The sequence below is a fragment of the Anolis carolinensis genome, chromosome 1 (genome assembly GCF_035594765.1).
Source record: "Anolis carolinensis isolate JA03-04 chromosome 1, rAnoCar3.1.pri, whole genome shotgun sequence".
In the NCBI taxonomy this organism is placed as follows: Eukaryota; Metazoa; Chordata; class Lepidosauria; order Squamata; family Dactyloidae; genus Anolis; species Anolis carolinensis.
The window spans coordinates 238,570,544-238,596,405 of record NC_085841.1 but is presented as its reverse complement, the minus strand read 5'-3'; the positions used below and the strand labels follow the sequence as shown (position 1 = coordinate 238,596,405).

Sequence of the window (25,862 nt, the reverse complement as noted above, 5' to 3'; positions counted from 1 at the left end):
TATAATTCAATACTTATCTAATTTGGATAGGCTTAGATTGGCCTGGTTTTGAGGATGATTTGTCCCAGTTAGCCTTGCACAGCTCCAGCACGTTGGAAGACTATAGCCAGAATGAAACTCTAAAATGGAGACTAGACCCTGGTAAAAAGGGCGGTCCTAAGATGTTGCACTCTTTGACCAATCACTGCAAAGAAAACTGCAGCCAGCTCTTGCAGATTCCAAGCCACTTTTCCTAGGCTTTTGCAGCCAGAGGCTCAAACAAAATGTAAAGGAGGGAAAATAAACAAACGACCAATAGGTAAGGCAAACCATCGTCCTGGGGGACGGAACACTCCCCGCTAAATTCCCAGGATGTGGGAATTTACCAATCAAAAACATACAAACACCTTTGTATACACAACAATACAAACACTAGAACTTTAAACATCTCCAATAAGCAACACGAGGTCACTAATTGGTCTGTCCAAAATGGACACTTTGCCTCTGTTGCAAGTCTTTAATTGAACTTTCCTGACCTTACCGTCCGGGCAAGGAAAGGTCTTTAATACAATGCCCATGGGCCACGCATGGCGGGGCAAGTCTTTGTCCTTTAACAACACAACGTTGTTAACCTCAATGTTGTCCTGTGGGCTTTGCCAGATTCTTCTAGCTTGAAGCTGGCTTAAGTACTCAGCTTTCCACCTTTTCCAAAAGTGGTTGGCCAAGGACTGCACCTGTTTCCACAGGGCACGGTGAGTTCCGTCCGGAACTGGCAACATGACGTCCTTCCATCCTGGCACCTTTTGTGTCAAAATAAGTGCAGGAGTCAGTGGTTGTAAGTTCTCAGGGTCACTGGTAAGGGGAACCAGCGGCCGGTTGTTGATAATTGCGGTAACTTCCGCCATAAGTGTCACCAAAACATCATGCGTCAATGACCTATGACTCAAAAACATGGCATTAAGGATTTTGCGACTAATACCAATCATCCTCTCCCAAACACCACCCATATGGGAGGCGTGAGGAACATTGAAAGTCCACATAATTTGTTCAGTATTCGTAAAGTTCTGAACCTTTGGGTCTCTCCCAAACCTAGACACACAATTGAGTTCTTTGGTCGCACCTACAAAATTGGTGCCACAGTCCGACCGAATTGACTTAATTGGCCCTCTGAGGGCTATGAACCTTTTTAATGCGTTTAAAAATGATGAAGTGTCCATCCCTTCTATGACTTCTATATGGACAGCTCGTATTACTAAACAAGTAAACAAAACTGCCCACCTCTTGTTATTTACAACACCACCCCTGGTTTTCCTAGTGACAACCTCCCAAGGACCAAACACATCGATTCCCACATGGGAAAAGGGTGGGTCTGTCAAAGTCCTATCCTGAGGTAGTTCTGCCATCAACTGACTTTGACAGTTTCGCCTAAGGCGCCTGCATTTAACACATTTGAAAATACAACTGTTGACCAACCTTTTGGCATTAACTACCCACAGACCTTCATTTCTAAGGGCTGCCTCAGTTAGAGTTCTACCCTGATGATGGATCCTTTCATGGTGATGCCGAACGAGCAGCAATGCAGTGTGACTATTAGGGGGTATGATGATGGGGTTTTTTATGCACGCCTTGAGTTTAGCTTTGGCTAACCTTCCTCCAACTCTCAAAATACCCTCCTTGTCTAGAAATGGGTTTAACTCATTTAGAAGACTTTGATTAGGGATGTTGAGCCCTTGCTCTAGCCTAGCTATTTCCTGCTTGAAAGCAGATCTCTGCACTGACTTGAATATGACGCTCTTAGCCTTTATCATATCCTGGACCTGTAAAGGCTCACTATCTTTGCAAGCTAAACGATGTATAAGCCTAGCTACTGCTCTAAGAAGACTGTGCCACTCCGAAAAACGTTCAAAACGGTGTGGTTCCAGGCAAGATCTTTGGCCCATCTTGATTTCTGTGGTTGATTTGCAGGCTTTCACCTCTGCACTTCGTGAGACTTGAGCATTCATAATGTCCGAAAACCTTTGCTCATCTTTCGAGAGCGCTGTGGCTTCGTCTCTCTCAGAGACTTTGAAGATGGAGGAATACTCTGGAGTTATCCCCTGACAATAGACCGAGATGTGACTCAAACAGCTATGCATTAGTGTGGGGCGACTGCCTTGAAGCACGTGCGCTTGACGAGTGCCCACCGACGATGGAGGGTGCATCCTATTTATGCACACTGGGCCTGTAACTGTCCAGCCTAGTGGTAGCAGCTGAGCAATGGGCGCCCCTGGAGGTCCCTTAACTTGGTCGTTCACATAGAACAAGTTCGGACAGTCCGCACCAAGCAGAAGGGCAATGTCCACATCTGGACGGAAAGCAGGTAAGGCGTTCTTCAGCTTTCGCAAGTGAGGATGGGCTTCCACGACTTCTCTGGTGACAATCTGCCTTTTGTTCCGGGGAATAGAGGAACACTCAATGAGGTCTGGTAACTCGAACAGTCTCTTCTGGTCACAAGAGGAGACAACAAAGCCGGATGCTATGCGACCCTGCAACTTCTTCTTCCCTACACAGGTGGACATGGTGTAGTCGACCGTCTGGGTTTTTATGTCAAACAGTTGGAAAAACTCTGGAGTCGCCAGGGAGGCGTCGCTTTGTGAATCCAAAGCCACGTAAAGTCTCTTTTTAAGCCAAGGTCTTCTGGCTGGATATACATCTGCTAGGCAGATGGGATGGCAGACTCTGAACTGGTGCACGTCAGAGCATAGTTCAGTACAGGCGACCGATGGAGCATCCTCCTGCATCCGTGACGCGGTCTGCATGTTGGTGGCTTCAGTAGATGACCCTTCTTTGGAAGACGTGTCCCCTTTGGCGCGGGAGACAGCGTCAGAGTTGTGCATCGCGGTGCAATGCTTAAGGCTGTTACACCTTGCGCATTTGACGTCCTCTTTGCAGTTGGATGCAAAGTGAGGAGTTGCTCCACAGCACCTAAAACATATGCCCAGCTTCTGTACAATCTGTTGTCTTTCTTTATAAGGCTTCTTGCCAAATTCCCGGCAGTTGGCCAAACTGTGAGGCTTTTGGTGAATGGGGCAGAGCACCTCCTTCACCTCTGACTTGGATTCGTTGGCCCTGTGCTGAGTTTCAACAGCCTTAACACTAACCGGTCTTTTGGCCTCTCTGGATGGTTTTTTCTCCACTTTAGGTGCCTTCTCTGGCTGGGTCCCTTGGTATAAGGTGGGGAGGCCCGTCTGCGGATCATTCCTTTCTCTGGCCGCCCTGGTGATGAACTGGACCAAATGAGAAAATGGAGGGTATGCCTGGGAGTGGTCCTCCTTGTAGTTGAAGACCTCCTGTCCCCAGCGTTCTTGCAAAGTGAAGGGCAGCTTGGTCAAGATCTGCCTCTGGGACAGGTGCTGATCGAGGCACTTCAAACCGGGCAGTTCTGGATTCTCCTTGGCCGACTCTAATTCCGTAAGGAGATCGCTGAGGTCCCACAAGAGTTTGAAGTCTTTGAGTTTCAAAGCTGGGAACCTTTGGAGCTTGTCCATAAGAGATGCTTCAATCTCTGTGCTGGCCCCATACCTCTGCTGCAACCTGGCCCAGGCCTTTTCCAGGGCTTTGTCGGGATCGGCTACGTGGGCTGCGTAGATCTTCTTAACTTGTGAGGATGAGGCTGGGCCCAACCATGCAGCCAGAAGAGTCAGTTCTTCCTCAGGCAATGACTTTAAGTCTCTGATTGCTCTCTGGAAGGTGGCCTTCCAGAGAAGAAATTCCTCAGGCTTGTCCGAAAACTTTTCGACACCCTTGTCCTTAAGATCTCTTCTGGGGCTTCTGATGATGGAGACAAGCTGGGACTCTGGCGTCGAAGGGAACAATTGAGGAGTTTGCTGTTGTGGAGTGGACTCCCACCGTGCACCTTGCGTCAACCTTTGGCCTCTTGGAGGGATGACATCGACCACTGACGAATCGGTGGCTCCCTGTGCAGCTGTCTGTAAGGGCCAACTAGCACTTGGCCTTGAGGCCCTGATTGACTGACCTAGGGATTTAGCAGGAGGCACAGGTAGCTCGGGCAAGGGTGAGCTCCCCGCTATGACGCTCTGCTCTGCAGGAAACTCAAAAGTGACTTTGGGGCCCTGCTCTGGGTAAGGAGAGAAGTCTTCCTGTTCCTCATCCGAAAACTGGCTGTTTAAGCTATTAAGATGCACAAGCACCTTGGAAGAAGGGTCCTGCTTCGGCAACTGACTTACATTTTCTTCTGTGAGTGGCTCAATTAGGGCCTTGGCCAAAGTCTCAGCCCTTACCTTTTTGGCAGTAGCATCCATCCTTATTCTAAGCATTTCTATTTCACCTTGCCTTTGGGCCTGTTCCATTTGCATTTCGCTTTGTCTACGGGCCTGTTCTATTTGTATTTCGCTTTGTCTACGGGCCTGTTCTATTTGCATTTCGCTTTGTCTATGGGCCTGTTCTATTTGCAGTCGTTGCTCTTCTTCTTTAAAGGGAAGGGTGAGATCAGCTGCCTTAGCATCAGCCTCCGCCCCTGCTACCTTGCTCTTTAGCTCTAGACGTGCAGCCTCCTTAATGTGCAAGGCAGCTAGGGAAGAGATGGCACTCCCAGCAGCAGAAGACTTGCTAGAGTGGCTATGTTTAGATGATGCACACTCCCTTAGCTTAGATACCTGGCTAGAGCGGTTGGACTTAAGACTAAGTGCCACAGCAGGCGATTTTAAAAGATTGGTCTCATGGCTGCATAAGGAAGACTGATTTCCTTTTGGCTCAGACCTTAGATTAACAGATGGAGAACTAAATTCCAAGGCATCTAGAATTGCCCTCACCTTATTTTCTTTCTCATTAGTGTCAGCTAAGACACTCACTATTTCTAACTCTGAATCCTTGGCGTTAATGCGCTCGAGGACCTGGACTATCTTAGACACCAAACCCCTCCAAATACCGAAGGTCTCTTCAAGGTCTGTCTGTAGTATGGATGGCACCCTTGTAATACCCAAGCTCTCAATTCTGTCCATTAATGTTACAATTCGCTCCCATGCCGAACCTAACCTCACATGGAGGAGCTCCTTTTCATCTATTAGATGGGCTAGCATCTTGGCTGAAGGGTGCTTTATCCTTTGGGGCCTTTCATTCCTACTTTCAGCCTCAGAAGGAGGTATACCATCTGCATCATCTTGAAATTGCATAGACATTATGTATTCTTAATAGCAAGTAAATTTACAACAAAGGCAAATGCAATATACCTGCAAGTAAATTTACAATAAAAGCAAATTCAATATATAATACAATTCACAGCACTTAACCATAGCAATATATATCACTAAGTAACTATACTTTACAAAGATTGTGACCTTTGGCGCCAGATTTTGGTGGGCAAGTTGCAAAATGCCAACTGACAGCAACTTGCCACTTGTTACCTCCCTTGCCCGAGTGACGTAAACTGCCAAAATGGCGACTTCGCCAAATTTTCAAGCACCTCGTGCTCTGCGGCTCGAGGCCTGCCGCCGAAGGAGCACCGAGGCTGGCTTTGGAAAGGAGGAGAGAAGAGACGCCTCCTCCCCGCTGTGAAGGGAGGTCACCACCGCAGGTCGATGAAACAGGTCACCACCGCAGGACGATGAAGCAGGTCACCACCGCAGGACGATGAGGCAGGTCACCACCGCAGGACGATGAGGCAGGTCACCACCGCAGGACGATGAGGCAGGTCACCACCGCAGGACGATGAGGCAGGTCACCACCGCAGGACGATGAGGCAGGTCACCACCGCCAGGCGACTGTCCCGGCCGAGTGCTTCTGGACTCACCACCTCCAGGACCTACTGCTGGGTTTTGCACAGCCGTGCAATTGCCGAAACAGCCGCAGGGCTACGCGCACACACGCGAGCTGAAGAGCAGGATACTGCAGAGGCTGAAGGAATGGAGCCCCACTCTCTCACTTGCCTTTCGGCCTGGCAGCAAGCTTTCACTGCAACAGACCAACAAGATCAAAGTCTCTATGGCCGTGCAAGCTAGCTGAAGCGGAAAAAACCGCTGATCTTCCTCAAAACTGTGCCGTCCGCCGGACAATAAAAAACTATAAAACTGAAACGTGCTGTCCTTTATCCGGGCGAACTGCAAATCCCTATAAGCTGTCCTATAGATATTGAACGACTGAGTCTGGATAACTTCAAAAAAGGATGTTTATTCATACAAGGTTGTAAACCTGGCACAGATCTTAAAGTTGCAGAAAATGAAACAAATTTCCATAGGTTTTAGTTGCAGAATTATCCCTGGTTCCAGAAGGCAAAAGTGATTATAAAACCACTATACCCTAATCACGCTGCCTATATTAGAAGGAGAAACTCTTTCCTTCCCTATCTTTACAGCAAAGATTAGTTCTAGAAGCGATGGAATAACTCTGCTCCTCTAACTAGATTTCCTATTCCAGATCAATATAATTCAATACTTATCTAATTTGGATAGGCTTAGATTGGCCTGGTTTTGAGGATGATTTGTCCCAGTTAGCCTTGCACAGCTCCAGCACGTTGGAAGACTATAGCCAGAATGAAACTCTAAAATGGAGACTAGACCCTGGTAAAAAGGGCGGTCCTAAGATGTTGCACTCTTTGACCAATCACTGCAAAGAAAACTGCAGCCAGCTCTTGCAGATTCCAAGCCACTTTTCCTAGGCTTTTGCAGCCAGAGGCTCAAACAAAATGTAAAGGAGGGAAAATAAACAAACGACCAATAGGTAAGGCAAACCATCGTCCTGGGGGACGGAACACTTTAACTTAGGTGATCCCTCCTTGTCCTACTATGATGGCCTTCCAAGTGCAGTGTCCTGGCAGTGAGTACGTAGGTGATTGTAGGGCCCTGTTCTTGACCCACATGTTCTTCCACAGTGAAACTATTGGTTTCCAGATGAAGGCGGTCCTGGTCAGGGTTGGCTTGACACGCCTTCCTCTTGGCACATTTCTCTCTTTCGCCCTCCAATCACGCCTCTTCAAATTTCACAGCACTGCTGGTCACAGCTGACCTCCAGTTAGAGCACTCAAGGGCCAGGGTTTCCCAGTTCTCAATGTCTATGCCACGGTTTTTAAGGTTGGCTTTAAGCCCATCTTTAAATCTCTTTTCCTGTCCATCAACAGTCTGTTTCCTGTTCTTGAGTTGAGAGTATAGTAACTGCTTTGGGAGATGGTGATCGGGCATTCGGACAACGTGGCCAGTCCATCAGAGTTGATGACGTAGGAGCATTGCTTCAGTGCTGGTGGCTTTTACTTCTTCCAGCACACTGACATTTGTCTGCCTGTCTTCCCAAGAGATTTGCAGGATTTTTCGGAGGCAACACTTATGATATAGAAGGAGAAGATTAAAAGGAAAATACAAACATACTTTAGACAGACTCTGAGAAAGAAGCTCCTTTTTACAAAATCTTATTATGTGTGTATTGTAAGTCTGGGATAAATGACTTGCCAAAACGCACTGAACTGCTCTTCTTTTTTGTGAAGTAGAAACATGCCTTATTCTTTTCATATTATTTTTGCCACCAGTACCACAATTTCTATTAAAGACATAATGCCCAGGAACACTTTGTTAATTGAGATATATTTCGGAGTGAGGACATCCGTTTCCAGATGGAAGGCGGTCCTGTTCAGGGTTGGCTTGACACGCCTTCCTCTTGACATGTTTCTGCCTTTCGCCCTCCATTCGTGACTCTTCAAATTACACAGCTGACCTCCAGTTAGAACACAGGAGGGCCAGGACTTCCTAGTTCTTGGTGTCTATGCCACAGTTTTAAGATTAGCTTTAAGCCCATCTTTAAATCTCTTTTCCTGCCCACCAACTTTCCATTTTCCATTCTTGAGTTAGGAGTAGAGTAATTGCTTTGGGAGACAGTGATCGGGCATTTGGACAACGTGGCCAGTCCAGCGAAGCTGATGGTGGAAGATCATAGCTTCAGTGCTGGGTGGTCTTTGCTCCCGAATCCAGTCACAGTCACTTACGGACTCACCGCCAGGACCCCCCTTGTGATAGCCTATGATGATGATGTGATGATCTTTATATAAAAGTTACTTGGTCTGAAAGTAAACAATGATTAACTGAATACAGAATATTGTTACAGCTCATCTTGGTTTTCTGATTTACGTCTACTGTCCTATGTCCTTTTTGTTGTTGTTAAAGAAAAAGGGAGGAGGACAAAAAGGAAGATATGGTAGGATAAGGGCTAAACTATGGGCAGGATTAATTCATTAAACTAAGCAGAAATTCTAGCCTGATCAGACTGAATTTGCATGTCCACAAATACAAATTCCAAGAGAAATGGTTCAGCAGACAGGGCAGCAGTATATAGCCAGTTAAGTATTGATATTTAGATATAGGGATGGAGAGGAAGTAACTATGGAGTACAGTAGAGTCTCACTTATCCAACACTCGCTTATCCAACGTTCTGGATTATCCAACGCATTTTTGTAGTCAATGTTTTCAATACATCGTGATATTTTGGTGCTAAATTGGTAAATACAGTAATTACTACATAGCATTACTGTGTATTGAACTACTTTTTCTGTCAAATTTGTTGTATAACATAATGTTTTGGTGCTTAATTTGTAAAATCATAACCTAATTTCATGTTTAATAGGCTTTTCCTTAATCTCTCCTTAATATCCAACATATTCGCTTATTCAACGTTCTGCCGGCCCATTTACGTTGGATAAGCAAGACTCTACTGTATTCATTTGGGCACTTTTGGTCAAAAGAAAACCATGAAACAAATTCACCTTGTAAACACGTTTGAAGAATGTTACTTCAAGTGGTAGATGTACTAAACTGAAGGTGAAAATGGTTAAAAAAGAAAGCAGATTCACAATCATCCATCATGGTCTTGTTGAGTAACTCCATTTTCTTATTTAGCATTTTGTTTGGAAAGTCAGTCCATAGGAGATTTAACATCATTAGCATCACCACGACAGACACTTTCCCAGCCTTTCTTCAGCAACATACAATGACATGACAGCAAGTGGCATCCTTGCGAAGTATTTTCTGCTGGATTAGTTTGCTGTCAGTAGCTCAATGTTCAACAAATGAACGTTAATATATCTAGATTAAATCAAGTTCTTCAGGGACTATCTCTTGTGGCATAATACAGGCTTCTTGTATTTGCCTGCTTTGCTCTTTAACTTAAGGCTTCTATCAATAACTTCCTTCTCAAACATGTTTTATCCATGAACAAGACTGCAATTTCACTAAGTCTAATTTTGTAATTGTCAGTTACCTTCTTGTTATGTGAGCAGTTCTGTTATCCCATTTGGACTGTTATTATCCTTTGCTAATGGAAGTTACTTCATTGCCAAAACATACACATGAGAGGATGGGTTGTATATTATCAGTGACATCTTAATTGCATTTACTACAGCTTCCAAACCTGTCCTTTGTTTTTCTCACACTGAACTCCATATTGAGCGAGGTAATTTTAATAAACAAATCAAGCATTCAGACTGGCAGCCGATGTTTTGACAATACAACGTTACACTCACCCAGTAGTGCTCAACCTGTGGGTCCCCAGATGTTTTGGCCTTCAATTCCCAGAAATCCTAACAGCTGGTAAACTGGCTGGGATTTCTGGAAGTTGTAGACCAAAACACCTGGGGACACACAGGTTGAGAACCACTGTGTGACTAGCCAGACAAGAATCATATTATCTTTCTGCTATTGATTTCATTGAATAAACACACTTGTTTTTCTGCTTCTAGACTTCTTTCATTTTAATTGTGTGGTCCTCTGAGAGTTTAATCTAATCACAGCCCGACATGTTGCTGCTTGAGGCAAAGGACAAGGCAGCACTCGTCCAATACAAAAATTGCCTGGACTGGAAGCTGAATCTTACTTCTACTGTGACCAAACATCTGAGGCAGCAGGTGACTTTAAGGGGCTCAGAACAACTCTGTTGATGGAATGAAAGAGCTGTGGATTGCAGAAGTAAACAAGTAGTCAATTGCTACTAGCCAGGCAACTGTGCTGCCTGGGCAATCTACTCAAACCCAAGCCAGAAAGGAAAATTGCTCACATTGCTACTGCTAATTGCTTCCCAGGGTAATTTGCCCTCTGCCTCTTTTTGTTCCACCATTTCACAAGCATCATCTCATTTGTTCCACCATTTCACAAGCATCATCTCATTCTGGGTTGGCATTGGTTTTTTTGATATTCATTGAAAACCCATCTCCAGACAGTTTTCATTTGCTTAGAGAATGGATAAACCCTTTATGACCCAAAGAAAAGGAGCCATAAAAGAAGGGAACTGCTGGTCCTTCATCTGGAGAGAGTTGTGGTACTTAGGTGCAACCACTGAAAAGGTACTCTTCTTGGCTTTACTCCATGGCATCATAAGCAGACAACTTCATACTGAAGAAGACGGCTCTTCAGATATCCTGGTCCAAACCAAAGGTCATCACTAGCCGGAAGCAACTAAAATATAGTGTAACTGCTTCATTAAGACAGAACTGAAAATCACGCAGGCCTTCTGATGTTGCTGAGCTGCAAACTCCATCAATCTAAGGCGAGATCCAGATTGTCATATAGTCCCAATTATCAACGCAGATAATCCAGATTGTTTGCTTTGAATGGGATTATATGAGCCTATTGTTGGAACCTAGCCCGGCGAGGAAGAAAAGGAGAGAATTCCAGGAGAGCAATAAAACAAGCCTTTTATTATTATCCCAGCTGATGATAAGGCAAAACAGCCATAGGTACCCATTTTGTGGGTCCGTACCATGCAAATGGCCATCGCAACATATGCGTAGCAAACAAAGAATTTTATATCTCGGCTTATCTAAAATTGACCAATGGCTGAGGTTCTTCCTCACCTTCCACACCTACTTGGCACAAGTGATACCAATGACCTAACTTTTTTTCTCTGAGCTTTCTTCTCCCTTTGGAACTTCCTGGAGAAAGGCACCAGCCCCCAAGAAGGGAGGGGCACAGGCCCTGTGTTGCACATACTACTTTGGTTCATACAAAGTGCTTATATTGTCTATATAAAGGTTATATGATATATGCAGAGGCAAAGCTATGTTAGGCAAAAGTTTACTATTTTCTGGTTTATGGTCCCTACATTATGGCTGGATCTACACTGCCATATATGCCAGGATCTGATCCCAGATTATCTGCTTTGAACTGGATTATATGAGTCTACACTGCCAGATAATCTTGGATAAGCAGACAATCTGGGATCAGATCTCAGGATATAGGGGAGTGTAGATCCAGCCTAAGACAGCATAGACAAGGGTGAATAATTTTGAAGTTTCAGTCCAATCATTTCTAGAAGGCCATACAATTCCTATTCCTGGACTAAACCAGGCTAAATCCTATTGTTAGATCCCCCATTGTTAGAGCAGACCTAGTGAACCATTTATGAAATGGCTATCCAAGACTAATAAAAATGCCATCATTCACTGTGTCTACTGTAGTTGGGACTTTCAGTAGAATTGAGGCTAAAGAATTATTACTGCTGCATGTTTCCCCACAGTTCTTTCTCGTTTAATCATTTCTTCCCCTTTATACTTGGATAGCGGATTCTGTTTTTAATAATTAACCCAATTATTTATGTGCAAGAGGAGACAGGAGGATTATTTCCAAGCTGGGGTGAGACATTTTCTCTCTGGGTTTCTTCAACCTTGGGGTAAAGAAAGAGTGTGAATGTGTAGGTGTGCACACCACTTGTATCTGTTGCGAAGAGGACAGTGCCAGTGGGGGCTCCTGGGTCTACTTACTTGTATCCTAAATACCGCTTACAACTCAACAGACCACTGCTGGAAAAGCCTTTCCGATTTTTCTTGCTGGGCAGGTAAGCGCAGTAATGTGGTTGGAGGGGAGCATTAAGGAGAACTATGGAGCAGTTCAAAAGGAATTCAGTCAGTTGTATGCTCTCCTTGTTTTGATAAGTGACTGAGGCTGTATCTATCTACACTGCCCTATATCCCAGGATCTGATCCCAGATTATCTGCTTTGAACTGGATTATATGAGTTAAGCAGACAATCCGGGTTCAGATCCTGGGATATAGGGCAGTGTAGATCCAGCCTACGATGGCAATGAAACTTTTGAGTTTGAATATTGTTTGTGTTGAATTAATATAGAAGAAGTCAAACCATGAAGAATAACAAACTTGTTTCCTTTTATTCGATTGATTTACTAATTTATACTAGCAGTTTAAATGATAGTACACTTCTGCAAGATTCTGTAAATTTCAAACTAAAAGCTTTTAGCTAAATATTTGTCTGTGACTGCCTTAAATTGCTCGATTTCAAGGGGATTAATGCTTTTTTTGTTACATTAACTGATTATCTGCGATCAAAGGCAAGCACTACTGAATTCCACAAAGCTTACGGACAGAGATTGGGAAAAAAACTTTTCAACTACAAATCCCAGAAACCCATAGCAGCCTGCAGAACTACCGGTACATACACATCCCATCACATTCCTACACAAAAATCTAGCCAAACGAATATATAGCACAAACTACAATTAACACATTAGCGGGAAATGACCTCCAACTATCTTTTCTGCAGTTATATTTTATCCTTAAAATCTACCTCTCTCTGTTTTATCCATCAGTTACACTTCGTCTACATACTGAACTCATTAATAAAGCCAACACTCATTAAATCACACTTACTTTTTTCAAAAATGTTAATTGGGTTTCCAATTCATAGAATCATAGAATAGTAGAGTTGGAAGAGACCTCATGGGCCATCCAGTCCAACCCCCTGCCAAGAAGCAGGAAATCGCATTCAAAGCACCCCCGACAGATGGCCATCCAGCCTCTGCTTAAAAGCCTCCAAGGAAGGAGCCTCCACCACAGTCCGGGGGAGAGAGTTCCACTGTCGAACAGCCTTCACTGTGAGGAAGTTCTTCCTGATGTTCAGGTGGAATCTCCTTTCCTGTAGTTTGAAGCCATTGTTCCGTGTCCTAGTCTGCAGGGCAGCAGAAAACAAGCTTGCTCCCTCCTCCCTATGACTTCCCTTCACGTATTTGTACATGGCTATCATGTCTCCTCTCAGCCTTCTCTTTTGCAGGCTAAACATGCCTAGTTCTTTAAGCCGCTCCTCATAGGGCTTGTTCTCCAGACCTTTGATCATTTTAGTTGCCCTCCTCTGGATGCTTTCCAGCTTGTCAACATCTCCCTTCAACTGTGGTGCCCAGAATTGGACACATTGTTCAAAACATTGTAATTCTTCTTTATTCAAAATAGATTTTCCACTTCCGCTTGAAGTCGAAGGTGACCCCCCCCCCCCACACACACACACACAAAAGATCATCACTTATAGTTTTGCTAAGGACAAGGACATCAGGCTGGAGCATAAGGGTTAAGTCTTGGTCAATTTGCAAAGCACTAACAACAACAACAACAAGGACTCTTCCCATATTAGATAGTGTGTACATTTAATCAAGGCTTTACGTCCTATATTTCATATATTTATAGCAGAATGTAACAAATTTATTACTGGAAACCATGTCACAAAAGTTATTTGACTTTTTCCATCTGAGCCACACCTGGGCCAAAGAATTAACGACTCTTCTAATTGTTTCCCATCTCAGTCAATGACTCACAAACAAAAGGGACTCCCATTTGGGCTGAGACACATTTACATATCTAGGCTAAAGGTTAGCCAAGAAAACATTATGCTTTATAATCTTTTCCTTGCCATTCATTTCCCCTTCCTATGAACTTTTTAGATATCAGGGACCCCTTTCCCCTTTCCCTGCATGAACCCCATGTACCCCTTGCACCGTCTTCCAGTTCTAGGGGAACCCCAAAAAGCCCTTTGCCTGCTGGGCTGCTGGAGAACCTCTGGGATTCCTCTCTTTTCCTCCCCACAAGAAACACAAAGGAGATCAAAGCCCTTTGCACGCCTCATGGGACTACCTGCATCTGTCTCCCAACACATGGGATGCTAGATCTCATGTTTCTCCCCCATTGTGAATCTCACATGTGTCTCCCATCAATTTTATTTTATTTTTATTATTATACTTTATGATATCTTGCCCCTTATAAAAGAAGCACTATGACCCTGATGTGAACTTTTGACCAGCACACCATCCTGACCTGAGCACCATCAGGATGCCTCAGGCCATGTACTACAAGTATGGATTACCATGATCGCCCTCTGGAAAATAAAACAATGGACTTCTTCTCAAACCTCGGAGGTCAAGGCCAGATCATTTGAGAATCTGGATATTCTAATCATTCACCAAAAAGGCTTACCCCCTCCGCAGGGAGACAAGGGTAAGCCACAGCTGTCCAGACAAAGCCATCTCCCTCCTTGGACTCTGAATCATCTTAATCCCATCAAGATTTCCGATGCTGCTGCTCTTTTGACAATTGGGCTGGCATTCAGATATCAGACTCTCATTCAAGAGACTTGTTATTTCAATCAATGTATCAACTGGGGGAGTGTTTTAAAGATTTTTTTTAATTATTATTATTTTTAAAGATATTTTAAAGATGTTTTTAAATTGTTAGATTTTAGCCTTTCTTGTAAGCCGCCCTGAGCTCTAGGGGAGTGGCGGCATATAAGTTGAAATAATAAATAAATAAATAAATAAATATAGTCAGGTCCAGCTTACAGGGCCCTGAAGCTCTCACCAGACCGCTTGAAAAAGCACCCGCCATAAGGTCACTCATTAATCCTATCATCAACATATGTTTGCCTTTGCTTCTCCTGCTGCCGCACCTCCATCTCCCCCATTGGCCAGCCAGGGAGAAACGTCACAGGCAGGCAGCGCTCTCTCATTGGCTGAGGCGTGTAAAGCTCACACCTCTCCAGGGAGCCCCTGCCAATCACAACAAGGCAGAATCCAGCCAGGGGCAGTGGGAATTTTGAACCTGAAAACTGTATAAAAGTACATGCTTTGCTAGGTTATGTATCTCAGTATATTTTTGGTGAACTATCACAGGCTAGCATCACTTTCAGCTGAAATTAAATAAAATTCCTTGGTGGCTTCTGCTTCAACTTATGAGTTATATTCTGGAAATTATTGGCTTCTTTTTCTCACCAGGCTTAACCCACAGCTTGGATCTCACTATCTAACGCTGCTCTAAATTGCTCATTAACATGCTATATCATGATTTCAATAGAGCGGGCCATAATGTATTTTCCATCTACGCCTAAATGAGGACATGACTACGGATTTTCCTACAGAATGCAGGAACGGAAGGCTGTCACTTTGAAATTTCCCACCACACTTGCAAAAGCCTCTTTAGAAACTCTTTATAATATCAGAATTATTTGCTCATGCATCAGGAGACAAATTACCTAAAGCTTTGGAGATCCTCCATATGTATGTCAGGAGATAACTTGATGATTTTCTTTCTTTCTTTCTCTCCCTCTTTCTTTCTCTCTTTCTTTCTTCTTCTTCTTCTTCTTCTTCTTCTTCTTCTTCTTCTTTTTTTTGGATTAAGAATCAAGATTACAGAGGGCAAGGGACACTACAGAACCCCAAACACCATGAATGGGCATTTGATGATTTTCACTCCTACCAGAATCCTGCATGGGATTTATAGATGTAGTTACAGTGCTACACAATGAATGCAATCCTGCTTACTAGGCAGCAGCCTCTGCAGTCAATGGGGATCTCTTCCCTTGTTGATCAGGACGCAGCTAACAAACATTTCTACTTCCTACCACAAGTGATTCTGTGAGGGGCAAAAACAAGGAATATCTGTCACTATTACAGAAGATACAGAATGGGGGACGCCTGGCTTGACAGCAGTACTTGTGAAAAGATCTTGGAGTCCTTGTGGACAACAAGTTAAACATTAGCTAATAATGTGATATGGCAGCTAAAAAAAGCCAATGGGATTTTGGCCTGCATCAATAGGCATATAGTGTCTAGATCCAGGGAAGTCATGCTCCCCCTCTATTCTGCCTTGGTCAGACCACACCTGGAATACTGCATCCAATTCTGGGCACCACAGTTGAAGGGAGATGTTGACAAGCTGGAAAGCATCCAGAGGAGGGCGACTAAAATGATTAAGGTCTGGAGAACAAGCCCTATGAGGAGCGGCTTAAAGAGCTTGGCATGTTTAGCCTGCAGAAGAGAAGGCTGAGAGGAGACATGATAGCCATGTACAAATACGTGAAGGGAAGTCATAGGGAGGAGGGAGCAAGCTTGTTTTCTGCTGCCCTGCAGACTAGGACGCAGAACAATGGCTTCAAACTACAGGAAAGGAGATTCCACCTGAACATCAGGAAGAACTTCCTCACTGTGAGGGCTGTTCGACAGTGGAACTCTCTCCCCCGGACTGTGGTGGAGGCTCCTTCTTTGGAGGCTTTTAAGCAGAGGCTGGATGGCCATCTGTTGGGGGTGCTTTGAATGCGATTTCCTGCTTCTTGGCAGGGGGTTGGACTGGATGGCCCATGAGGTCTCTTCCAACTCTACTATTCTATGATTCTATGAGCTGCTTCCCAGTAAGTGGGGATTGGAGGACTTTCATGCTCCCTGCTTAGCCTCTAAACTAGACGCTGCACAGAGATCATGAATATGTAAGAGTCACAAGGGTATAGTTCTAATTTAACCATTTGTAATTATCATAGAGATTCTGACTGAATTTTCTTATCTTCTAGGCACTACTAACATCTACTGCTGCTTCTGTTATGTTTGCAGATTAACATGTACAATTCTTTTTGACGTGCCAAAAATGACTCAGTCTTATAAATGAATAAATTCAGATTGAGTCAGAGCACTATATGAATCCAAATACATTTGTTTATTTGTATCTTTAATAGAAATGCTTTCTGTAAAAGAAAGCTTTCAACAGACACAGCTTGTCCTTCAGTTGAAATGTTGCATCTGCTCAAATTTCCCTCTTGAGAGAAATACTGAAAGTCCAGGACCTTAAGCAGACCTGCAGAGAATGCCTGAGTTCTTTCTCAAAGTTAAAAAAGAAATGCATTGTGTAATTGCTGTTGTTCATCTAGGATTAAGGGACAGATGTCCAGCACCAGTATTGGTAATGATTAAATCCTGAACTTTATACTTGACCAGTTCAATGTATCATTTCTTCCATTCCTCTCTCAGTTTCCACATTCAATGGAGGTTTCTGGTGTTACCAGATCAGCTGGAAAGTAGCCCCATTCACATGGATGCACCCAGTTTGTCCAATGGCTTGCTGGATGGGTGCCAACTACACAGAAAGCTTGGAAATTTTACTTTGGTGATAATCAGCAATGAGGGATTCTATGAGTTATAGTTCAAAAAGAAACTTTTCTGACTCTTGATTCTGAGAAATGTTTTCCCTGCTTCCTCCCTTAAATGTGTGCATGAAAGAGGCTCCTGGTCCTAGGCGACCATTGTGCCCTCAAAAATTTGGTTTGTGGTCACATTTCCCAGAAACATGCTGAGTCTAATAATAATATACACTTCTCTTGGCAAGATAACAAGATCAAGAGGGATCACACCAGGGCACATGGAGAGGAGGGGAAGATAAATCCATGGCAACCACCTGCATATGTTGAACATAGCTTTGTGTGGTTAGTGCTCTTGCTTTGAGAACAGCAATTAAACTGAAGTAGTTTTTTGGTTTTTTTCCATTCACCTCTTCCAAGTACTCTTTAAAAGAGTGAAGTGAAGATAGGAAGCACTCAAAGCAAAGCAAAACAAAAAACAAAAAAACTTCTTCCCTTTACTCAATCAACATGAATCTAAATAAGTAAAGGTAAAGGTTTCCCCTGACGTTAAGTCCAGTCGTGTCCGACTCTGTGGGTTGGTGCTCATCTCTGTTTCTAAGCCGAAGAGCCGGCATTGTCCGTAGACACCTCCAAGATCATGTGGCCAGCATGCCTGCATGAAGCGCCGTTACCTTCCTGCTGGAGCGGTACCTATTGATCTACTCACATTTGCATGTTTTCGAACTGCTAGGTTGGCAGAAGCTGGAGCTAACAGCGGCCACTCACTCTTCTCCCCCGATTTGAACCTGTGACCTTTCGGTCTGCATGTTCAGCAGCTCAACGCTTTAAGACACTGTGCCACCAGGGGCTCCTATGAATCTAAATACAACATTACAAAAGTGGGGCAAGCAAGAAACTATGGAATCTCTTCTTGTGTTGAAAGAAATAAGTAAACAGCATAGCGTTAATTACTCTTACAAGGGCAACAGGCTAACCCATGGGATGTAGAGTGCATAGAACTCTATGCTCTCTATGATCTGCCAACACCCTTCCTACCTGCATCTACCGCCTGAAATAGCCATTTCACTGTATTCAATGGTAGGGCAGGCTCTGAGTATGTTATGTAGCCTTTATCCTGGAGCCCCCAGATGGCGTAGTGGACTAAGTGACTTGAAGGTTGGGTTGCTGACCTGAAAGCTGCCAGGTTCAAATCCCACCTGGGGAGACTGAGGATGAGCTCCCTCTATCAGCTCCAACTTCATGCGGGGACATAAGAGAAGCCTCCCACAAGGATGGTAAAAACATCAAAAACATCCGGGTGTCCCCTGGGCAACGTCCTTGCAGACGGCCAATTCTCTCACTCCAGAAGCGACTCAAGTTGCTCCTGACACACACAAAAAAGCCTTTATCCTGTTGTGCTGATTGTGAGCCCTGAACCTGGGAAAGTTATAAGTCTGAATTCTCTTCTCTACATTTGGGATGTTTGTTCCAACGAAGGCGTGTATCGCAATGCATTTATCAATGCCATCACCCTTTTGTCTTCACCTTCAGAGCCTGCAGAGGCCCAGTCAACCCATAGGATGCTGGTGTTAAGCAGTCAGGATGAGCTACAAGTACTGAAGGAAGAGCTGAGATGTTGCTTCCCAGAGTCTCTGAAGGTGAGATGGGGCCATCCTTTGCTCTTTTCTGGAACAGATTTAGCATCCCAGTAGGTAGACCTGTGGCCATACCAGTCACAATACCTCTGCCACCTGAGCAGGGCATCCCATCCAAATGTTTCTGCAAACATCATAAGGAGACCAGTCTGCAGCACCTTCTCATATTACGTCCTAGATGACTGCCACAGAGCACCATAAAATGCATTCAGGGTTCATCTCAGTGTGTCCAGTTCCAGACAACCACTAGTATACTTGGCCCTTACTCAAAAATCTGCACATGAACTTGAAAATGTTAGGCAGTCAAGACACTTACTATTCCTGGCAGTGGTACAGTAGAGTCTCACTCATCCAACATATACGGGCCGGCAGAACGTTGGATAAGCGGATATGTTGAATAATGAGGGATTAAGGAAAAGCCTATTAAACATGAAATTAGGTTATGATTTTACAAATTAAGCACCAAAACATGTTATACAACAAATTTGACAGGAAAAGTAGTTCAATACGAAATAATGCTATGTAGTAATTACTGTACTTATGAATTTAGCACCAAAATATCATGATTTATTGAAAACATCGACTACAAAAATGCGTTGGATAATCCAGAACGTTGGATGAGCGAGTGTTGGATAAGTGAGACTCTACTGTACTTTATAGAAATGCAACATATCAGCCCTAGCTCACAATGACCTTGGATTGACAAAGATGGGTTAAAATGACACAAAATCACTTGTAAGCCAGTTGAAAAACAAAAACAAAACACAGCAGCACTATTTAATGTTTCTGTTGTTGGGATCAGAACCTGGAAAATTTTTACTTTTTTGGACCACAGTTCTCAGCACTATTCAGGGATCATAGGCACTTCCCGTACTCTTTGGGACATTCTAGGAGTTATAGCTTAAAACAAACATTTTTGAATCTCTGGTCAGGATAAAAACACATTTCTCCTCTTCCATTAGGTCTATGGAGCTGTGCTGAACATCTGCCAGGGAAACGCTTTTCATCAGGAGGTTCTGGTAGATTCCTGGCCCAACTTTCAAGTGGTTATTGCACGGCCCCAAAGAGAGGTATTGGTGGAAATGGAAAGTACTGGGCATCTAAGAAATGATTTTTTGTCATTTGAACAGGTAGGACTTCCTGCTTGAATTGCATGACTGAAGAGGCATATTATGCAGCTCTAGGTAGTATGAAAAAAAAAACAGTGGCGGAAAGGCTAAGGCATTTCCAGTTGTCACTTTGTGTACAGATACATGCAAATTCATAACAAGCATGCACCACATGCCATCCAGACTGGCACAAAGGAACTGTTCAAATGTCAAGCCCACCACATGTCAGCCTGAGTCCCAATACAGAGGCAACAGGATCATATCTTTCCCTGTAATGGTGGACACATTGTAAACCTAAGACATTTTTTAAAATTTTAATCCCAAAATCCATCAAATGGTGCCCATGCTGTCCGGGGATTGGGAGTTGTATTGTATAAAGTAACTTTCCCACAGCTATGGCCTAGATGAAACACACATTTCTATAGTGACACAATTCATGCTAATCTAGTAGATGTTGGCTGGAGCAAAAGATATAATAAAATTAATATTTACTGGGATCTAAAATAAAGGAATTCTGGGCTGAAGAATTTGTTCTGAGTTGGCCAAACGAACCTCGCTTACAATTTTCCCCACTCTAAAATTACTCCTGGTTTTAACAAGCTTTTCTCTATTCCAGCAATATGATTTAGGATGAAGAGGATTATTTTGTTACTGTCACCAAATAAAATTGTCATAAATCCTTGGTGATATACTGTAAATTGTCAAGAGACCAGGAGAACCAGACTTACCTTCTGTCAGTCACCTCTGAACTCACAATGTCTAGGGGCTGGGCTTTGGTGCGAGGGTAGCAACACTATTTAAATGGTGTGAATGATGTGGAGTAGGAGAAAAGAGTGAAACTTTCTGCAAATCATACCCAAAAATTATGAAATGATGATGCATTACAAGTGGAGGGGGAGGAGAGTAATCTCATTGGTACATAAAATAATTTGTTGCCATCGGTTTCATGAATTTCACTCAACTGGTATTTCATCTAAAGGTGAATTACTTTTTCTATGGTACATTTATTTGGCAAATAAAAAGGGAGGGGGAATGCTATGGATATTTTCAGCTCTCCCCCTAAAATAATTACACAACTGTAATCAATTTATTTTAAAGCACTTTCACTCACTTCTTGATCTGCAGTGCCGTGTGCGTGCAAAATCATGATTTCCTCCAAATTTCCCTGTATACTCTTATCTAGAAAATACCATCAGAAACCAACTACTTCACCCAGTCCTGTGCAGTTTTCTGTAGGCTCCTGAGTGCCTTTGAGGAATTGGTTAAAGATACTGATGCCATTGACTGGAAACAGGAATTTCTACTACAGGGTAAGCAACCAAAGTCATATGTATGTGTCAATTACACTAATCTGGCATTTTCAAAGTTCTTGTGGTCATTCCCCAAAGAATTTCAAAATCAGTATACACATATTAAATTATCATCTGTCTTGTATTAATCCGTTTCACTGTGTGCATATGCCTTCAAGTCATCTGTCAAGTTGTGGGGAGCCCAGGAATTCAATAAAGTCTTTAGGCAAGGAATATTCAGAGGTAGTTTTGCCAATTCTTTGTCTGAAATAATAGTTTACAGCATTTGTTATTAATTGGCAATCTCCCATCCTAGAACTAACCAGGATTGACCCTGCTTAACTTTCAAGATCAGAGAGGAATTGGCACTTTGTATCTGGTAATTCTTCTTGAAGATCAAATTCTTTATTTGTTAGAGCAAGGATTCTGTGACGGTAATTTTTTTGGCTGGGACACAAAATGCTGTAGTGATTTTAGTGTTGGACTATGACTCAAGATAAGGGTCAAATCCCTGCTTGGACCTGGAAACCCACTGGATGACCTTAAACAAGTCACGTGCTCTCAGTCCCAGAGGAAGGCAAAGACAGACCCTTTCTGAACAAACCCTGCCAAGAAAACCTGTGATAAGGTCAAAAGTGACTTGAAGATATAACTATTTTGCTTTTCCCTTAACTACAATGTGAATTTAATGTTAGAAGCACCATGGCTTTTAAAAAATGTACTATTTTGGTTTAGCTTTCAAGCCCCTCCCCACTAATACCCCATTTCAATTTTTTCTTCCCTAGTTTTGCAAGTCGGTGTGTATCAGAAGTCCCGGAGCCTCGCTGCTGCCAGGTGTTCTTCTCCAAAGTTGTTGACTCGGTCCCAAGTTTTTATTCTGCAGAACCCATCACATTTGCCGGCTGCTGCAGCCAGGTACTGATATATGATTCAGGGGCTTCTGTGGGACACAAGCCAGAGTGCAGGACAGTTGCCAAGGAACTAGAAACTTAGCTGAGTGATGGAGACCTCTCCCTTGCAGCCCATGATGATTGGGGATCTGTAGTAGAGGGAGAAAATAGAAAAAGAACAAACTCGAAGGAGACTTGTATGGCAGTTTTACAGAATGGCCATTTTCAGGGAGTAAGCATTAGCATCCCCTGCCCTGACAGATACTCAGGAACCCACCAAGAGTAGCAGAGAAGTTTCTACTTTTTTCCTATCTCTGTATGCCAGCATACAGAAGTGTTGAAACAACCAACTGACTAATAAGGCCAATCAACATTTGCAGAATCACCCTAAATTTTATTTGCAAGGCTTAAGAAAGATGAAATGTAGTCCAGCATACGTGGTACATGACTTCTCTGCATAACTCAGAGCAGAATGAATGAAGAACTGTGGATGAGCAGCAGAGCAGAACACTATAGCAAATACTTTTATTTTCAAGGGGGCAACACTTCCAAAATATTTTACCTCCAACTGTGAACTATCCCCACTGCATCCACTATTCTTATACAATTTGTGCCATGCAATTACCTCCAGTCAAATTTTTACTGATACTATGCCTTCCAAGTAACGACTCAGTTTAAATGAGGCACTTGACCAATTCACTCAAGAGCCACAGAACATATTCTTCCACTGAGTTCTGTGGTATGCTAGAGCAGATCCATTCTTTTGGGTGCCACTCCTTCAGAAAATACGTATACCCAATAGTTGAAATTGCAAAACAAGAAATCAAAATTCTCTTACCTCCAGTTTGGAAAAATAAGTCTATGTGAGAAGTCTTGAACAAAAGCTTGCTGTTCACCATGTTAAGTAGAGATGAAGAAGAACCAGACTGTTCCTAGAGGACATGTCTATATCCTATTTTGGAAAATGATATTTTATTGCTTTTTTTAAACTCAAGGCTGGTACAAGGTCCACCATTCCATCTCAGTCAGCAGCCCTGTCAGAATTGAACTTGGATGATGAGGCACTACCTAGGCTGGCTTCTGCCCTTTCAGTGACATATGACTTCATCAGAGAGGCAAAATTGCATGTGCTACAACACTTGGACTTCAGTTGAGGCAGAGAGCCCAGCTGCTCCCAACACATGATGTCAATCTACTTTCAGTAGGATTCTGTGCCTCAACTGAAGTCCAAGTGTGGTAAGAGGCCACCGACAAAACAGGAGGCTTCCTGTGTTGTATAGGAAACAATGGGGGAAGCCGGGCCACCCCGGATGTGCCACGATCTGTGACAATACCCAGCCTCAATGTGATGAGGTCCTTAGTTTCACAGCGGTAGGTTTCTTTTAACTGTCCCTTCCTTCTTCAGGTCTGGTTCAAAATTGAAACCCTCATCCCTCAAAATCACCCATGCTGCCCTGCTGAATGAGACTTGGAGCGTCGGGGGAACTGAACAGAGCCTGCAGTACTTATCTCAGCTAATCCAATGCTTCCCTAGCAGTTGTCTTCTGGATGCCAGAGGATGCCCCATTTCATGGGTCCTTCTGGATCAGTTTGGGAGTTTGACTCATGCATACACCATGCCTGAGCATCGGGGCAAAGGCTATATTCAGATGGTGATGGCAGCACTGACAAAGAAGTTACACAGCATTGATTTTCCAGTGTATGGAGATGTTCTGGAAAACAACACAGCTATGCAAAGGGCTATGAAAAACATGGGAGCCCACTTCACCAGTTGCTTTCTGTTTTACGACCTGTATACCCCTCAGGCCTCTGTAGCCTTTGGCTCTCCAAATACTCAACCAGTTACAACAGAGTCACCTCTAACCTAACCTCTCCAGGTACTAAATCCCAAATTTAGCCTCATGGCCAATCAGGTGACAGGAAGAAATCTTTTGGGATTTTCTCATAAGACAGAAGACAATAGAAAGACAATCTAAAATTGCAGTCCTGCCACAGTATCTCTTTCCTCCACTCATGCTTTCTCACATAGGCTCAGTAAATTGCTGAAAAGGCTAGCACCACCCAACAAATGATCCCCCAGGCAGGAAGCAGCCAGGCTTTGAAGCTGCAAGGCCATTCAATGCCAATCAAGGTGGCCAATGGCAACATCCACGCTTTTCTCAAACAGACAATAGTTCTTCCTCTTGCCCTGGACATTCCAGAGATAAATAAATCTCACTTTCCTAGTTTCCAAGAGATCTCACAACCTCTGAGGATGCCTGCCATAGATGTGAGTGAAACATCACGAGAGAATGCTTCTGGAACATGCCATTCAGCCTGGAAAACTCACAGCAATCTAGTGATTCTGGTCATGAAAGCCCTTGACAACACATTGTTCATGAATAGACTCTTAAATAAAATAAAATATGACACTTGTCTATTGCTGGATGTTGACTGGTTTGAAAATAATACACTAAATGGGCAACTTCCCTGAGGTCCAAGGAGAGGGAAAAATTCTGCCTATGAATCCTTTAAGTACCCTTTTGAATGGAGGGAGGATTCTGAAGTGGCCAGAAGTCTACTTCTAGCTTCAAAAAAGGTGCTTTTTAGTATTAAAAAGGGCAATCTACCTATTTAAAGACCAAAGTAGTGTTCCTAGAGCAGGCATGGGCAAACTTCAGGCCTCCAGGTGTTTTGGACCTCAACTCCTGCCATTCCTAATAGCCTCAGGTCCATTCTTTTTCCCCTTCAGCTGCTTAGGGGAAATATACAGATCTCACTGTTCAACTCAGCTCTTCCAAAAGCATACTAAAAGTAGTGTTAGAAGCCCAACTCATCTTTCTATCAGCTAAATGGCGGGTCAAAATAACTGTAATATTATCACAGATAACCAATGAAGTATCTATACTACAGCAATTTACCTTGAGCATTATATAGCACTGCCATGCATTTACTGTCATACAAAGAACATAAAAGAATTCCCACTGGAGTTACAGGAACATCCCCAAAGCACTGGGCATGTTGTTAAGAGTTTGGTGAAAAATAAGGCAGGTTTTGTATTGTGCACTCCCTTTTATCTGACCAATGAACAAGCTGGCAAGGGCTTCTGAGAGTTGGAGACCCAAAAAGCTGGAGGGCCACAGTTTGAGGATGCCTGATTTAGCTTCTTAGAAATGAGAACAGCTTACCCTGTGACATAAGCAGTGAGACCAGTGCAGTACGAAGCAACAGCTTTTGAACACATACATGTTAAGTCTGCAGGTTTGTTCATTAAACTCATGTCTTTATATACTTGAATGATTTGCTTTACCAATTATTCCACCAACCCAAGTTTCGCTTGCTTTTCTTTGACTCCTAAATACAACAATCCCTAAAGGCCTGGTGCAAGTGTGGTATAATGTTGGACTAGGACTTTGGGCGACCAGGTTTGCAACCCCCTTTGTCAATGGACAAGTAACCTTGGACAAGTAACACACTCTCAGACTAAGGAGATAATGGCAAACCTCATCTGAATTACATTTTGCCAACAAAATACCACGACAGGATCACTGTAGTTCGAATCAACCTGAAGGCACATACCATCTATGGCGCATGCCATCTAACCAGGCCCTAAAGTAGGGATCAGCAAACTATAGGCTACCACTATTGCTGCATGGTGAAAAGCACCATAACTCATTATCAGTTGGAGGCAAAGGACTAAGAAAGCAGCAATATGTTACTGGAAATGTTTATCATTTGTAGAAAACAGTTACAAGAAAAATATATGAATATCTATCTGAAGATTATGAACCTCAAAGTAAGACGTGGACAGCACAAATAATTCTCTTTCACACAA

The 25,862-nt window shown here is 43.3% G+C and overlaps 1 protein-coding gene across 2 annotated transcripts; it reads left to right on the top strand.

The window, feature by feature from the left end:
* Positions 1–11,544: 11,544 nt before the first annotated feature.
* Positions 11,545–25,324, top strand: LOC100560301 (glycine N-acyltransferase-like protein 3). 2 transcript variants are annotated; one of them, XM_016994699.2, is made up of 6 exons: positions 11,545–11,781; positions 18,657–18,763; positions 19,723–19,890; positions 21,053–21,179; positions 21,944–22,073; positions 23,454–25,324. In XM_016994699.2, the coding sequence occupies exons 1-6, from the start codon at positions 11,634–11,636 to the stop codon at positions 23,914–23,916; spliced, it is 1,143 nt and encodes a 380-aa protein (XP_016850188.2). In that variant the 5' UTR covers positions 11,545–11,633; the 3' UTR covers positions 23,917–25,324. The 2 variants fall into 2 exon arrangements, with proteins under 2 accessions (XP_016850188.2, XP_008109964.2); XM_008111757.3 differs by having other exon boundaries at positions 11,547–11,781; positions 19,723–19,830.
* Positions 25,325–25,862: the final 538 nt, after the last annotated feature.